The sequence below is a fragment of the Paramormyrops kingsleyae genome, chromosome 1, assembly GCF_048594095.1.
Source record: "Paramormyrops kingsleyae isolate MSU_618 chromosome 1, PKINGS_0.4, whole genome shotgun sequence".
NCBI classification, from domain to species: Eukaryota; Metazoa; Chordata; class Actinopteri; order Osteoglossiformes; family Mormyridae; genus Paramormyrops; species Paramormyrops kingsleyae.
Genome location: NC_132797.1, coordinates 35,026,026 through 35,043,722, shown reverse-complemented (window position 1 = coordinate 35,043,722; position 17,697 = coordinate 35,026,026). Strand labels below are relative to the sequence as shown.

Genomic DNA, 17,697 nt, shown 5'->3' with positions numbered 1-17,697 from the left:
TCCAACTTTGCGGGAACAGTTTGGGAAAGGCCCTTTTCTGTTCCAGCATGACTTTGTCCCGGTGCACAAAGCAAGGTCCATAAAGACATGTTTGGGTGAGTTTGGTGTGGAAGAACTTGACTGGCTGCACAGGGCCCTGACCCTCAACCCCATCAAACACCTTTGGGATGAACTAGAATGGAGATTGCGAGCCAGGCCTTCACATCCAACATCAGTGTCTGACATCTCAAATACTCTCCTGAATGAATGGACAAAAATTCCTACACACTCCAAAAGCTTGTGGAAAACCTTCCCAGAAGAGTGACAGCTGTTACTCCTGCAAAGGGAGGGGGGGGGGTGTCGGAATGCCTATGGATTTAGAATGAGACGTCATAAAGGTTCCTGTGGGTGTTATGGTTGGTGTCGAAACACTTATACTGCATATAGTGTATTTCAAATACAAGTACTACTAGATTCAGCTCTACATTCAGCACGAATGATTCCAGTAGTATAAATGTTTATTATCGGAATAATTACTCCATACCATTTCTCCATTACAGTATCACTCCAACATTTTATCACTGTAAGACTGTGACCTTCAGTCTCATTTATTTTTTACTCACGGATCAGCTGGGTGTTGACAGCGGCAGGCTGGGAGAGGTCTGTAAAATTCAGGTTGCACATACTGGTGCTGCAGCAGCAAAACAGCATGCCACTGTTTATCTTTGAAGATGCTGCTGTAACCATGCAACGGTCGCCATGGCACTTCTGCTGATTATTGATGGGAGTCCAGCAACCTGGGAGAAGACAGGAAGGAGTTGAAGTGCTTTTCGCTAAGAGGCTGCAGGATGAACCCTGCTGGGCAGGTCATGTGACCACAAGTGAGCGGACCTTGCTTGACCAGCCGGATGCCTCCGTCATGCGATTTCTCCCAGAGGCCGTAGCAGCGGCTCTCCTGGACGCAGCGCACCGTGGTGTTCTCCCCCGAGACGCGGCCCACGCCGTCCACATGCTGCTCGTCCAGCTGCTGCTGGTGGTCGTAGAAGGCACACTCACGCTCCTCATTCGGAGCGGCTGCGCAGACAGGGACACTGTCATTCCATCCATCCCTGCTTCCAACTATTCATATAGAATTACTCAGATCAAAAGCATCTGGCATGTGTTTCATAATAGTGAAACTTGCCCATATGTTGCCAATATCATTAAACATCCTGTATTTGGAAATCTTGCACATTATGCACCGCACGCGCTTCCAGAACACCTTCAGTAAATGGAGCCTCTAGCACAACTACAAAGTCACTGAAGGTTGCTGAGTCAGTAACCCAAGACTCCTCTGACATTCTCTGCCAACTTCAGGGTATTTAGCTCCTGATCGGCAATCCTCTACCCCATAAGCTCATCAGGGTATCAGTGCCAAATATCAAACAACAATAGATGTCCTTGAATAGAAAAACCACCATTTTGCAACAAAATTGCTTAATGAACAGCAACCCACAGAGTGATATTTTATTACAAAAATAGCTTGTGTGTTGCTAAGTATTAATTATAATTTAAGCACAGAGATTTGGATCCAGGGGAACTGTGTAACAAATATTCCTTCCACCATTAATATCTATTGTGATTCTTATTTCTAACACAATCAGTGTAATCATTAACATTGTAACTAAAGTATATTTAGTAATGAGGAAGCAGATCAAGTTTTTTTTTATATATATATATATATATATATATATATATATATATATATATATATATATATATATATATATATATATATATTAGGGCTGTCAAAATTAACGGGTTAACGCGGATTAATCCATCATCATGATTTATCTGATTAAAATTTTTTAATGCAATTAACCCACCTGCTGTGCAGAATGACTCAAAATCCCTGAAATGTCTCTGTCAACCCATTTCGGGCAGTTTTGGTGCGTTCCATTTGCCCTGGGAACTCGTATTCCGAGTCGGATTCCGAGTTTTGAAGCCGGAAGTAACAATATGCGCGCTCCCGTTTCTCGGAGATCCGAGAAATATCTCGGAGCAGCACAGAGGATCCTGAGTTCAGAATCTGAGATGGCTGCGCCTTTTATCAACAGTAGGGAAAGTTGTAGTTTTATACTGTTTAAGCACTACTTCTCATTTGTGGCTCATTAAATCGGTCGCACACGCTATACTGTCCAACTTATCTGTGGACGTGTTTGCTATGGAGTTTTATACGTAAAGCACCGCGCGTAATGTGTTAACTGATATTGCTAACAATATGGCAATTAACCGGGCTAGAATTGGATTTCATGATTAGTCGGATTATTTATCCGATTTACGGTAGTTCGGGCTAATTGTAAGTGAACGAAGATAAAGACCATTTAAACTGAGGTACCTTAAATACAACAAGTTGTCCGGCTAAGCAAAAAATCTTGCTTTTTGATATGGGTCCATGGTATTGCACTTGTGTGGCAGATGGAATGCAGCCGACTCGTGTTCAAGATGTTCAATACACGTTAAGTGCATATATATTCCCTTTTTTCTTGAGTCTGTTTGCTCATGCAAAATGAAATCTGATTCATATAGATTTAAAATGAATGATATTTAATCGTGATTAATCTAAATTAATCCACAGCAACCCTGTGATTAATCTGATTAAGAATTTTAATCGTTTGACAGCACTTTATATATATATATGGACATAAGTATTAGGAGACACCCCTTAATCATTGAATTCAGGTGTTTCATTCAGCTCTATTGGCACAGGTGTATAAAATCAATCATCTAGCCATGCTGTCAGGTTTACAAAGATCTGTGAAAGAATGGGTCATTCTGAGGAGCTCAGTGAATTTAAGTGTGGTACTGTTATAGGATGTCACCTTTGCAATAAATTAGTTTGTGAAATTTCTTCCCTGCTATACATTCCACAAACATGCAGACCAAATAATGTGACAGAGCAGGGTTGCAGAGTGCTAACAGGCAAAAGTCACCAACACTCTGTTGACTCAATGACTGTAGAGTTCCAAACTTCCTCTGGCATTAACTCCAGCACAAAAACTGTGCACCGGGAGCTTCATGGAATGGGCTTCCATGGCCGAGCAGCTGCATGCAGGTCTCACATCACCAAGCGCAATGCCAAACGTTGGATGGAGGGGGATAAAGCACACTGCCACTGGGCTCTGGAGCAGTGGAAAAGTGACAAATCACACTTTTCTATCTGGCAGTCTGATGGATGAATCTGGGTTTGGCAGATGCCAGGAGAACTTTTCCTGTCTGACTACATTGTGCCAACTGTAGAGTTTGGTGGAGGAGGGATAATGGTATGAGGTTGTATTTCAGGGGTTGGGCTAGGCCGCTTCAGCATACAAAGACATTTTGGACAGTTCTCTGCTTCCAAATTTGTGGAAACAGTTTGGGAAAGGCCCTTTTCTGTTCCAGCATGACTTTGTCCCGGTGCATAAAGCAAGGTCCATAAAGACATGTTTGGGTGAGTTTGGTGTGGAAGAACTTGACTGGCTGCACAGGGCCCTGACCCTCAACCCCATCAAACACCTTTGGGATTAACTAGAATGGAGATTGCGAGCCAGGCCTTCACATCCAACATCAGTGTCTGACATCTCAAATACTCTCCTGAATGAATGGACAAAAGAAAAAGGTTTTGTGGAAAACCTTCCCAGAAGAGTGACAGCTGTTACTCCTGCAAAGGGGGGGGGGGGGGGGGGGGGGGTTGTGTCGGAATGCCTATGGATTTAGAATGAGACGTCATAAAGGTTCCTGTGGGTGTTATGGTTGGTGTCGAAACACTTATACTGCATATAGTGTATTTCAAATACAAGTACTACTAGATTCAGCTCTACATTCAGCACGAATGATTCCAGTAGTATAAATGTTTATTATCGGAATAATTACTCCATACCATTTCTCCATTACAGTATCACTCCAACATTTTATCACTGTAAGACTGTGACCTTCAGTCTCATTTATTTTTTACTCACAGATCAGCTGGGTGTTGACAGCGGCAGGCTGGGAGAGGTCTGTAAAATTCAGGTTGCACATACTGGTGCTGCAGCAGCAAAACAGCATGCCACTGTTTATCTTTGAAGATGCTGCTGTAACCATGCAACGGTCGCCATGGCACTTCTGCTGATTATTGATGGGAGTCCAGCAACCTGGGAGAAGACAGGAAGGAGTTGAAGTGCTTTTCGCTAAGAGGCTGCAGGATGAACCCTGCTGGGCAGGTCATGTGACCACAGATGGGGTACCTTGCTCGACCAGCTGGATGTCCCCCTGCTGGCCCTTCTGCCACATGCCGTAGCAGCTTTTGCCGTACGGGCAGTGGATTGTGGTGTTCTCCTGTGAGACATGCCCCACCCAGTCTGGCTTCGGCTGCTGGTTGTAGAAGGCACACTGCAGCTCATCCCTCTCAGCAGCCTGGGAAAGAGGGCCCCCCTTCGTCACTCCTCCTGCTCCTTCCTCCACCCACTCATCTCCATCTGGGGCAGACGTGGCGAAGTCCTCCGTGAAGTTCAGGTTGCACATATTAGAGCTGCAGCAGCAGAAGCGGTAGGTGCCGTTCTGGATCTGCGTGGTTGAGATCACACAGCGGTTCTCGTGGCACTCCTGCTGGTCACCAAAGTTAGTCCAGCAGCCTGTTAGGAGATGATTGAGAGGGAGTTCAGGTGCTGCCCCACACAGGTGGAAGGGTGAGCCCTGCAGAGCAGGAATTGTGACCACAGACAGCTATACCTTGCTTGACCAGCGAGACTTCCCCGTTGCTGGTCTTCTCCCACATGCCGTAGCAGTGGCTGCCGTGGGCACAGTGGACGGTGGCATTCCTCTGTGAAGCGTGGCCCTCGCCAACCATATGCTGCTCGCCTGGCTTCTGCAGGTGGTCGTAGAAGGCACAAACTCGATCCTCGGCCTCCGCAGCTGAGGAAGGTGGGAAGAGAAGCACTGAGCGTGTGCTCATCAAGGGACACACAGTCCCCCCCATCCAGCAGCCAGAGCGTCGTCCTCCATCAGGCCCAAAGAGAAATGCTACAAACAGAGATCCACCTCCTGCCATTATACACCCTGCAACTAAATTAAGGCTCCACAGCTGTTCCCAAAACCTGCTTAATATGACAAGATCTCAATGTCAAGGCTGAAATTCATAGTCTATATTCATGGCAATGGCAAGTAACCTTTCACTACCCCAAGTTCCAAAAAAGGCAGCAGACTCTGAAACTTTATGGCAGACCATAAAATATACTTAAAATGTCACGACTGAAAACTTGAAAACATCTCCCCTTCACATGTTTATCGCGCCATAAATCTCTGCGTGTATATTTTGGCTGTACCATCTTGTTTTGATATTGCTTCCAGCCTAGATCAAATCTCTCACCTGAGAATTCAGACAGCCTGAGAAATGCTGCGTGATGTGCAACGTAGCCCCAGACTCTCTCTTGCTCTATCTGAGAAGTTTAGTGGGCACCCTCCGGCTTGGGGGCCCTTCAGCATACTCCATACCAGCACTCTGCTCTCCAGCCATGAGGAGTAGGCATATCAATCAGGGGAACCCGAAAGCATTTCATGTCCTACATCAATAGCCAGAATCGTCCACCTCCATGTCTACGCCCACCAATGCCCCAACCCTGTTCTGTTGTGATCACAAACACATGCTTTCCCATCTTTGGGGGCTGGTTTCTCCATTCCTCTGGAAATATCTTCAAGCCATCATGTTTAATGATGTGACTGAAGGCAGGCTGATGGAATGGAAACAGCTCTGGGTGCTATAGGAAAACACCATAAATACTTTCACAACCTCTCGAAAATATGAAATCAGGTGTAGATCTTCATCCGCATAATGTTTCCGTGAAACAGTAATAAGATCCATTTTATTACTAGCAGAGTCCTCTAGTTAAATGAGAACAAGATTACATCCCTCATGCTGAGACACACCTGCGAAGCAGCGCTAGATAAGCAGTAGGAATCAGATGCCCTGATTCGATCTGAATCCGATTCACAAGTTAACGATTCAATTCAATCCGATTTGATTTGATTCTGATTCAATACAAATTTGATAGGAATGAGATATGAAACACTATTTAGTGGCTTTCCATATTTGGAGACGATTAAAAAGCTCTAAATGGATCACAAATTTAGAAATGCAGTGTCACTGGAAACATTGTGAGAACATCTCTATTCTAGGGCATTTTGATGTTCATGATATCCATTTGCAGCGGTTACTCCTGTCATTATACATTTTATTTGATGTATGTATTTATTTTAGCTGCTTTAGCTGCTCATCTTTGTACAGCACTTGAGTGAAACACTGGAATGTTTTAAAAAATTTGCTTAATGAATTTTTCTTTAAGAAAAATGTATTTAAGTAAAATTTTAAAATAGGCACATCTAAAAAACTCATATGCCATGTTTCAGGAGGACTTAAATATATGTGCCAAAACATAAATTAGACTTTATAATGTTTTGAATGACGATAAGGTCCACCTGCATGCTCTGGCAGAAGGGTTGGAACCAGCACATCTGGGTGATGTCTTGTTAAATGATTATATAGTTTGTCATATTAAGTAAATAACACCTTAACCCTAAATAACGTACAAATGTTAATATTGCATAATGGCTGCCAGGCAAAATATGCCTTCCTCTTCATTTACATATATAGCAAACCACCTACCTCTGAGAATATGCAGACATTGGTGTATTATAGCGACAATTCTGCCTCAGGGAGATGAAATGATTGGAAAAAACAAGATTTTGTTAGAGTGTTGTTTACAAACTCGGCACTTAAAAAGCACACGCAAAAATACCGATACTTTACCATGTTTGGGTCGCTAGCGCCAGGCACTTATTTGGCATATGAATGACCGTAAAACAATTTTAAGCTATGTTACCATAAATTTGGTAGCAAATTATTAGATGAAAAGTACGTGATATGTACTGGGAACAGCACCCACACTGCATCATATGACCCCAGGAGAGCAGTAAAAATGACGTCCGAGTTGCTAATGAATATGTATGGGCCCAAAGGTTAAATATGCAAATATAAATGAATACAATTTACTCAAATTTACTTTACTGTTCCGGTGTCGGAATCCTATTGATTGAAACATCAGACTGTTTAGCTGTAGGCATTGTAAACGTGTTTAAGGTAGCTACTAGCTAATGTTATTCGTATGCTGACATCAGGGCAAGTGAGGTGCAGTGTTGCTTCGATTGCCTGAGCAGCAGAGGGAAAATATTTCAACTGACAGCTCAGGCATTTAAGTGGCAGCGAAATCTTCATTGCAATACTTTCTGGTACAACCCTATGTTTACTGATTGTGGAAATTAACCTAGAAAACTGAAAAAATGCATATCAGCCAAAAGATTGATCCATAAATTTTACAAATTTAAAAAAAATGATGAATAAAAAAACCATCTTTGCACACCCTTACTTATTGAGTTATTACATTCAAAAGGTGAATTGTTTGCTGCCATTAAGCAGCACAGTATCAGTTTTGGTTAGATTTGTCTCAAAATAAAGTCAGTTCCAGGCCTTTACTTACATAAAGCTGTGCCATTCAAAAAAGACCTGACAAATACTTTTTGAGTTATCACGCTAATGGCATGAGTGACTGTGGCTACCCTTTTCTTTGTTACCACTATGCGGTACTACTTTGATGTTGGTATGATTTGTCTCAATTTGACCATCTTATAGCATTTCAGCAATACAATGTCTTTTGAATTTCTGCACTAACCAAAGAAGTGTCTGCAGTAGCGACAGTGCCCCAGTCTCAAAACCACATGTACATAACATAAATAATAAGATCTCCAAGACATGAACATACTAATCAGGTACAAAACAATACTGGTGCCAGAGATTTCTTGTTCCTTCCTGGCTGTATCTAAACATTCCTGTTGAACAGGGGCATCGCAACCAAAGAGTGCATTGTGGAAGCTTAGACGTGCTAAGTGTTCACCTGCTTCTATTCCTGATCCCTACCCAAGGTCACGTACATGAGAACAGCTGCAGGAAAGAATGGAACTTTTCATCGATTTTGTTTTCATTTAGACCTGTAATACATGCCACCCATATTGGAATACTTGTCCCAATATAAAAATGGTGCACTTTAATGATTGTAAAAAAAGAAAGTTGGGGGCCAGGGCACTGCTTTATGCTGGCGGGAAATTAATAATTCAGAGCCCCAGGTTGCTCATCTTAAAATGTGAGCAGATTCACTGTGTATCGGATTGTTCTAAAACCATTTAAAATGAGGAGACGGAACATCTAGCCCTCGGCCGCTATCTGTCTGAGGAATAAACAGACAGTCAGAGCCTGTTACTGCACATACCTGCTGGTCAAAGATGGAACTTTATTGTATTTATTTATTTTATTTTATTTTTTTTTTTGAGTGTTTGCCTGTTCAAGAGGCCACAACGTTACCCTTATTCTATCATTAACAGACATTTGGTTTCAATTCAATATTCTGTACTGTGACTTGGTGGAAGACCTCAACCCCAGAACCCATGTGTTCATGTGCCTGGCAGATGGATCTAAACCAATCTCCCTAAGGCTTCACTGTAATTAAGGTCACTTAAAGCAACCTACCCACTTGGCTCTGCTGCCGAGTCCCGTGGTAGGACCTAGTGCATCATATGACAGTCTAATCACATTCCCATTGGTCCACAAGTTCCAAATATTACAGCTGTCAGAGGTGTGCTGCCTTTGTGCAGGAAAACAAGTTATGCCAATAACCATAGTCAGCACTGCCAGTATGCAGAGGGAGTCACATTATGCGCCATAGACATAAAAATGCAGACGGCTGCAGCTGCAACACCGTGGGTGTCAGAACTGCGTAACCTCACATGTGAACATCGAAGTGGGCACAAGATGCGCAGAGGTGAGGCAGCTTGTTTTTTCACATGGAACAAAGGCAGAAACAGACAGCAGCTCACGGGAGCAGCAGCTGCAGGGCCAGCCAGAGCACAGCCCCCCCCCCCCCCCCCAGCTCCACCCGCCGAAAAGCTGTAATTAAGGAGCGTCTCTTAATAGCTGCCATTTTCTTTAATTCATTTTACGACAGAATACCTCGATTTTGGAAGGAAAGTAAGCATTTCTAAGTGTGTGTAACTGCTCTTCTACGCCAGCCGAAAGAGAGCGTGTTGGAGAAAGGATGGGGAAAAACAGACAAGTAGCAACTGAGCTTGGCATGCCTGCCCACCATCCTCCCTAAAATCTGGCGGAGTGGGGAATCGGCAGCGCAGTGATGGCGGTCTGCTGGTGGTGTAGCTGACACAGAGCATGGTCGAGCTCGGTTGGTGAGCTCGTTGAGCTGCTAATGACTCAGTTTGACTGGTTCCGCGACCGGCACGCCCGAGACCTGAGCCCCGTTGATGGTCAGAGGGGGTTGAGAAGATCGTGAGGTGGAGACTGGCCAGCAAATGAGAGAGAGAGAAACAGAATCCGCTAGTTAAATGAGAACAAGATTACATCCCTCATGCTGAGACACACCTGCGAAGCGGCGCTATATACGCAGTAGGAAGCTAGATGGGTGGATACTATGACTCAGGGAATTTTTCAGGGCCTCATTGTCTTAAAAAAAACCAGAATATAAGACCATACTGCACAAACAAGCAAGCACATACTTCATGAAGCTATGCTAAGTGGCGTTTCACATTTGTAATTAGCACACGGCCCCTGAAAGCAAGCATATATGCAGCACTAAATTTGGAAAAAAAACGCATACAGTAGTAGTGAAACATCAAATCTTGTATTCAGACATTTGTGCTGCTGGCCTAATTACTACCACAAGCCAGATTTTTCACAGAAAAATAGACAGGTTAGTAATATATAAATATTAACCTAAGTTAGAGACAATATTTCTGTTCCAACTGTTTCTAACACATTCAACTCAACTGCTTGTTTACATTTCAATACAGTTTTATCTATATATTTTGACGCAATATATTTCCGTCCTGGAATGGTACCTGTAACCCTCTACTGCCAATTCCCATTGCGGGCTCTACACGGAGCACATTTCTGCCTGCTTAGATGTCACAGAGCTTCCACAGTGACAGTGTATATCCAGCACATTACTGTCACACTCAGCACGGCACAGAGTGCACATTAATTCCGAGCGCTCTGGCAGGTTTCTGAAGAGATGCTCACGTGACCTGCCATTCATTACATCTCCAAGGCAACAAGCCACATGGTAGGACATCCATCCTGCTCTGTGTCAGATACTTGTACGCTCACTAAAGAAGACTTGGCAGACAGGAGAAACAGCACAACAGGTAACATGACATCTGCATAATACACTAAGTACTATTATGAAGTGATACAGTAACAGAGTTGCTGCAACAAATTACACAGTATATATTAGGATCAGAACTCCTCACACCTGAGCTAAAATCCTCGCAGAAACCAGGAAACAAAGTCAGCCATTATCTCCAAGTGCGCCAGGAGCAAACAAGCCCAGACAATGGGGTCTGTTTTTTTTCCCTACACAAGAAATGTATAGAAATGCAAGTATCACGTGATGCGCCAGTGCAATTAGAATTTAGTGATCAGTGGTCATTATTGACACACCACAGCACACAACAATTAAATGTGTCCTCTGTATTTAACCCATATGTGACAATGTGACATAGCAGGGGGCGGTACCTTGATCAGAGTACCTCACTGGTCGGGGATTCGAACCTGCAACCTTTTAATTACAAGTGTGTTTCCCTAACCATTAAGCCACCACTGCGTATGGCAGCATATGAGGATTTCTACAGGACAGAAACGAAGCGATGGTGACAGGACCGGCAAATTTAATCAAGATTCACAAACAGCACCTTCTAGGAAGAGAGTAATTGACTATAATTATGACTCCTGTTGGGGGAGGGTGGGTCCGAAGAATTAGGATGAACTAAAATCCCACTTGATTACTTTGCAGCAGCCCTTGGTTAAATTAACATCTGAGCACTGGGCCAACTCAGATCCGATATTCCATTCTCATTCAGATCATGGGGTTTGTGAGGCTGCACTTCAAAGCTCGAGAGAGTCTCCTTTCCGCAGGGTGTTAGGAGCGTCGAGAGGCATTAGGCGGAGGTCTCGCTTTCCAGACGGCCCATGTTTAAAGGACGAGATGAGCACAACGATCCACGCCCAGGGTTAACCCTTCTCATCGGTGCTCCCCACAGCAGCCTCTGTCCATTAGTGCGCTCTAGTTCAGTGGTCATTCTTTTCAATTGCCAACCATTTTAGCCAAACGCTTCAATGCTCAACAGATAATGCAAGCTTCTAGCAATCTACTACCTTATCTAGTACTGGGCATGGTGAGTCTGGAGCCAATCCCAAGGAGAAGAGGGTGTGAAACGGAGGGAATGCGTGATAAGATATCATTACGTAACAGGGCATATACACTATGGGCACACGCACTATGGGCAATTTATAGACACAGATTCCCTGGACTCCAAGAAGAAAGCAGAGCTTCAGAAGCAAATGTGCACAAACATAGGGGAGAACGCACTCGCACCCAGAGCCGGGGGCCGGCAGCAAAGCCACCACCCTGCAGGCATAAAGTCACAGCCCTCCCCACTCAAACAGACAACATGGTTTTAAAATTTTGAAAACTGTGATGCCAATAAGCACTCATTTACTGAATAGCTGCAAAAATTCACAGGTCAAAGTTTAGCTATTCCGTATACAAAATGCGCTGGTGCCGTACTGGAGAAAATGTCTTTTCATTGGGTGACTTTAGGGGTGGGGAATATTGCTAAAGTGTTATGTCACCAATCATTTTGTGCTGTGGGTGGGACATTGCTCAAGACCAGATTGATGACTACAGAGGAGGTTGCATCAGAACCAAAGTAACTCATTCTTAAATGCATATATTTTATTATTAATTTTGAAAAATGATGACACAGATTATAGTAAAAACTCTGAATATCGGATCGGCCAGGCCTACTTTTGATCTTACCATGGGATGACAGACCAAACTTGGGCTGGGCGATATCACATCGATATAATATCGCGCATGTGCAATTATCACCAGGGCATCAGACGGGCAAAACAATTGCCAGACGTCAGCTTTTCGGTACTATATGGTTTATTTACGCCCACAATTTAAGCAGATTAGTAGTGTGCCTAAAATAGTAATGAGACATGACGCACAAAATTTAGGAAAGAAATACCAAATTGATATTGATTGTTTAATAAATGAGTTTGATTTTAAAATGCAAAAAGTACTGCCACATCACTGATTTTACACATCCTCTTTTAATAGACGTCGAGGCTGCTGAGCTGTTCCTTTCTTCACCGCCACCACCAAAACAATATGATGTGGGGTGCTCTGCTTACCAAATTTAGTAAACAAAAAGATACGCAACTTTATACAGACCACCAACTTTTGGGTGTCACAAAACGCAACTCATTAATATTTTAGTCATACTACTAATCAGTATTGGGGAGTAGCCAAGTGAATTTTTTTTTTTTAAATAGTGATGTAGTGTGGCAAAATGCTTCATCGTTAAAAAAATACTATGGGTCATCGACTTACGACATATGCAACTAAATGCAACTACAGTGGTGACTGCGATTCACGAACGCTGTCATCTACGAACATTTTGGTTCGCGACTAAAAATTTTGTGGGAAAAAATGCATTAAAAAAATGCGTACAAAATTTGGTTGATGAACAGATTCCTCAACCAGATTTCTTCTTTTATACTAGGTGCCCCACGTGCAATTGTAAATAGAAGGACCACAACAGGCACCCAACGAGCACCAAACCCAAATACACAGACGGGAAACACAAGGTTATCAGACGCCAAACTGCAAGATACACACACGGTGGAAGATTTACATACGCTAAATACACGCGAGGATCGGACCGGGTACACACAAGTCACGGGCAAACACACGCGTGACAATAGGGAAATGCAACCATTAACATTAACAACAATGTAACTTTTCTTCCTGGGGGGGCGTGAACAATAACAAGGGCTTAACAGTGTAGCCAACTTAGCGACTTTGTCGCTATATTTAGCGAGTTTTTAGACCTCTCTGGTGACTCGTTTTCAAAAAAAAGCGACTAGCGACAAATCTAGCGACTTTTTCTAGTGTTATTGGAGACTTTTGGAGACTCTGACGTGGAAGCACCGAGCAGCGGGTGCTGCCGTGGGCTCCTCTCCCGTCCCAAAGCATTCACAGGTGGACAGTCCTCGCACAGCAGCCCCGTCCAGCTGCAGTCAGAGCAGGAGATGTTCACCCTTCCGCATCCAGAGTGTCTCTTTGGGGTCACTTTTGCCGGTCCCAAGCCCGGATATAGGAGGAGGGTTGGAATTGTGATATAAAAAAACAAGAATCGACAGAAGAAAGTTCATTTGTAGTCCTAAACGTATTTAGGGTGTTTTTAACCACCTTTTGTCTCTCCCACGACATTATTCCTATCTCCTACAGCGTCCATTATAATTACATGCATTATTACATTATGCAAATTAGGCGATGGCGTCCTTTAGCGACTTTTGGGTCAACCAATAGCGACTTTCCTTGCTGAGGAGTTGGCAACAGTGGGGCTTAATAAAGAGCGTGATTTCCCCGACAAGCAATCTCCATGTCTCTCTCTGCGCCCGCGATGCCACGGTCCGCCCGTGCCCACACTATATTGTGTTTTTCTTTAAAGTTTTTAACTATAAAATCCAGAAAATTAATTTAAAATTATTATTTGTTAATATTTGTGAACGAATTAATCGAGTTTCAATGCTTTCTTATGGAAAAAATTGCTTTGGTTCGCATACAAATTGGTTTGCGACCACGTTCCTGGAACGGATTGTGTTGGTGAACCGCAGGCACCACTGTAATACGACTAACTTGGCAGGGACACATCCCTGTTGTCCATAGACTCCATAGCAAAGCCACGCCCTTGCTACATTGAGATCCCCGGATACAGATAATTGACAAGGAAATGAGCTAGATAGTGTTGAAATGTTACTCATGCTAAAACTTCTTTGTTTCACATAAGCCTATTTTTGTTGTAGTGTAGTTGCACCCTCCGAACACGCAGACATCGCATTATAATTATGTGTTAAGCATTTCAATAACAGCGCATTCATTGCAAGTGCTATTTGCCTCAATTGTACATTGCGTTGGACAAAAACGTTTGATAAATAAAATTAAATGTAAATGTAAATATTGTACTGTATGACAATCTCTTGCTTGAACTCAGACACTTATAATGGATACAATTACAAATTGACATCACATTGCCGATCTCTAGGTCATTTGATTTTTTTTAACATTAAATCATTTACATTTTCTGTGAATTACCGTCACAATGCCTCATCCTGTTACATAAGGTATGTTAGCATAACTATATTTTAGCTTTCCTGATTGAAGAATTGCGTTATGTAATGCACCACTTTGGCGCTATACACCACCACAGGGAAAGTGCCAATACCCAGGTGAGTTAAGGTACTTAAGTGCTTCTGCAAACATGTATAAGTAGGTAAACCTGAATATTGCTTTGCATAAAAGCGTTATCTGAGCAGCTGGAAGTTAATGTGAAATCATTTATGTCTGCTAGAAACAGGGTCGGACCCTCTGTTTTGTTTTCATAAAACATTCCCACATCCCGACACACTGTCAACCATCCGTGACAAGACCACACTGGTCCTCACCTCCCACAATTCCCAGCTGTAGCTCTTCTAACGGAAGAGCAGCATCATGTTGTGCACCAATCCTACGGGTTCGTAAACCTGGCGTCGGCTGGCACTGCACTCGGTGACTCAGCAAGCGCAGAGCAACAGGCGCTGCTCACACTGCCTGCTGGCTCCAGTGCACAGCCGAGCCGAAGCCCTGGCGGAGAAGATGACATGCAACCCCTCATCCATTTCATGCATAGCAGCCTGTGGGATGAGTCTTGCTCCAGTAGTGCTCCTTGCCTCAAAGCCCCTCACATTTTCCCTACTCAAAACGCACATTCAATATTGCACAGCTGAGACTGACACATGCATGCGACTGAAATGGCCCAAATTCTGTCTTGCGAGAATGAATCACAGCTCAGCCTGGTGGATCATCTCAGAAGCCACTTATTCTCCATTGAGTCCCTACGCCCCTGCAGAGGAAAATCCCACTTCAGACACGCACATAATCCTGGTCTCCATTCTTGCCATGAAACAGCAGAGAAGGGGGGGAAGGAGAGAGAGAGAGAGAGATGGGAGTATGAAGAGCCTTAGGTCTGCCTAAGGGAGCCTCTGCTTTATAGAGATGAGAAAACAAGCAGGGTACAGGAAAGAAAGAATCCCCCTTCATCAAACTTCAAAGAACGCCTAATTTGGAGGAGCTGCCCTTTACAAACTGGCCCCGCGCTGATCTCCGCTCCCGAGTTGGGCTCTCCTGTCACTCTGGAGCGATGACATCAGCCTGGGCTTCCTATGGTGCCCCATTCGCCTTGCCGTCTGAACAAGAGAGGCGGTGAGGAGTGGCGGAGTGGGGAGTCGGGCATTCAGAGTGGAACCATAAAAGACAGGACCTGAGCAGAACTGCACCGGCACACGGGGGTGGCCAGGGGGTGCAGGCCGCTGATCAGTTCCGCCCAATAACTCAGAGGACTGTCCCTGGACCTGACAAAAAAAAAAAAAAACCACCAAGCTCTAAAGAAAAACTCTTTATCACGTCTGAAAAGCCTAGACAGGAGTCCTTTGTCAGCTCTCCTCTGTGTACTGTACCTGCTGATATGTGGACTGGATTACAGAAGGACACTTACAAACACTCCCATTGAGGTCTCAGAGATATTCTATTATGCAGGAGTTATCGATCCCAATTCAGCAAGAGATTTTTTCATATACAGTATATGAATGAATAAGGATGCATGATCATGTGACAAACTCCCCACTCGCAGTCATGTGATCATCTCACATCTTATGGCTAACCCCCCCCCCCCCCCCCTTCGCACTTTGGCCCTCTCTGCATGATTAATGAGCCATGCCAGAGGCAGATACCCCCTCTTGGGCAAACAGAGCAGTGGAGATCTTTTCCAGGACACGGCGAGGTGGCGCCATGGCAATGGAGTGGTGCCGGATAAACTGAGAAATGAAAAAGAGCCCCATTCCTGCGCTTTGTAACCGGAGCCTGAATGCGAAGTGGCCACACATCACCGTGGCCCCATGGACAGGCATGGGCTGCCACCCTCTCAGCTCCGCAGATGCGGCTTTATTCTGCAAACTCATGCATTATACATTCCAAGACGTTCCTTTTCTTCAGCACGCCTACCAAAGCAGCCTTTCATGTTCTCCTGTTCAACAAAGGTAACAGGCAGTACAGTGACATTTCCTTAAAGGGATTAGGTTCTGCAAAGCACTTACGTTCCACCTCATAAAGGAATTCTTTAGCTCCATCCCCTCTCCCTCTCTCGCTCACTTTCCCTCTCTCTGTCACTCACTCTCCCCGCTCCTAGTTTTTCGCTCTCCCAGTTCCCAAATACGAGTTGCATGGCTCCCACCCGCCATCTTCCAGGGATACCCATTGGGAGAAGCCCATGTAAAGCTGTTGGCGTGCGTCATGCATCCCAAAAATATATATTAATATAAATGGACGGGGGGGTGGGGGGTACTTGTTTGGCTGAACAGACCTCTGCAACTGCAGAGCAAAAGCTATAGATGACAATGTCAAACTTCTTGGCCAGACAGCACCAACTCAGCTGAAGCACAAGGAAGCACAGGGAAGGACGAGTGCCTCAGCAGATCAGGACCCTACGCCCGTGATCAGAAGGTGACCAGTTCAAATCCCGGGGCTGCCGGAGGCATTTCACCATTAGGACCTCGTTCCCCAGGGAATCTCTGTATCTCACTTTGCCAAATAAATACATTAAATGAGAGGTTGTGCGCATGTGATGAAAGGGCAGCCCAGAGCAGGAGAGTGGGCAGGGAAGCTGTGCTGACATACACGCCCCCCCAGGAAGAAAAGTTACATGCAGCATGAGCATGATCAAAACAACTCATCAGGCATTTTTAAACACACATAGGCCCTTTCAAATTTAACAAGCTGTAATACATCATATATGCTGGCATTAAATGTACAAAATGCACATTAGCAGTGCATGTAGAACTGGGGACACAGAGATATATTAAACAGTATGCTCTCTGGCCAGAGAATGAAATTCCTGCAAAGAAAAGCTACCATTGCTACACAGCTCAGCCTTTGAATTTCTTTTCTTCCCATAATAAGCTAAAGGAAGCCAGCATGTATAGCAACACTTTCTCTCAGCTCAAATATGCAGATGTAACATTACTAATACACACTTCCCAAAAGCAGTAAACTGTAAACCCATGTGGCATTAACGCAGCATCCATAAATAATATGTAATTTGCAAAATGGCTGACAGAATGCGTATACACAGAGGACTTGCTCGAAAGTGAACGTTCAATTAAATTACATTTATATCCAGAGTAAAAATGTGCTTGCTTTTGAGTCAGATATTACACAGGTTGGTTCTTACTAGTTCAGCATCAGATTCCCCCGGTGAAATGGTTAGTATGGAGTATGTGAGCAGTAAGCTGTTTTCAGCAATTATTCATTAAAAACGGCCCCTTTCAACAAACAGATTTATGTGGATGTTGTTTCTGTTGCCTATTGTTGTAAAGTGCTACAAAAAAAAACAGCTCGACTATTTTAAGGACCATCTAAGAATAAAGAGCCACTTCCCACCCACAGGCAAAAACAAACATGCATTATCGTACATGAGTCAGAACAATAAAATGCCATTTCTTAC

The 17,697-nt window shown here is 43.9% G+C and overlaps 1 protein-coding gene across 1 annotated transcript in view; it reads right to left on the bottom strand.

Moving 5' to 3' along the window:
* LOC111840727 (bone morphogenetic protein receptor type-2-like) overlaps nucleotides 1-17,697 on the bottom strand; it is a 45,344-nt gene that overhangs the window by 15,145 nt on the left and 12,502 nt on the right. Inside the window, exons 2-6 of the mRNA XM_072714633.1 lie at nucleotides 4,708-4,890; nucleotides 4,224-4,610; nucleotides 3,957-4,130; nucleotides 871-1,053; nucleotides 603-776 (exon numbers count right to left, since the gene is read on the bottom strand). Of these exons, the coding sequence (XP_072570734.1) occupies nucleotides 603-776; nucleotides 871-1,053; nucleotides 3,957-4,130; nucleotides 4,224-4,610; nucleotides 4,708-4,890 (1,101 nt within the window). The remainder of the gene's footprint in view (nucleotides 1-602; nucleotides 777-870; nucleotides 1,054-3,956; nucleotides 4,131-4,223; nucleotides 4,611-4,707; nucleotides 4,891-17,697) is intronic.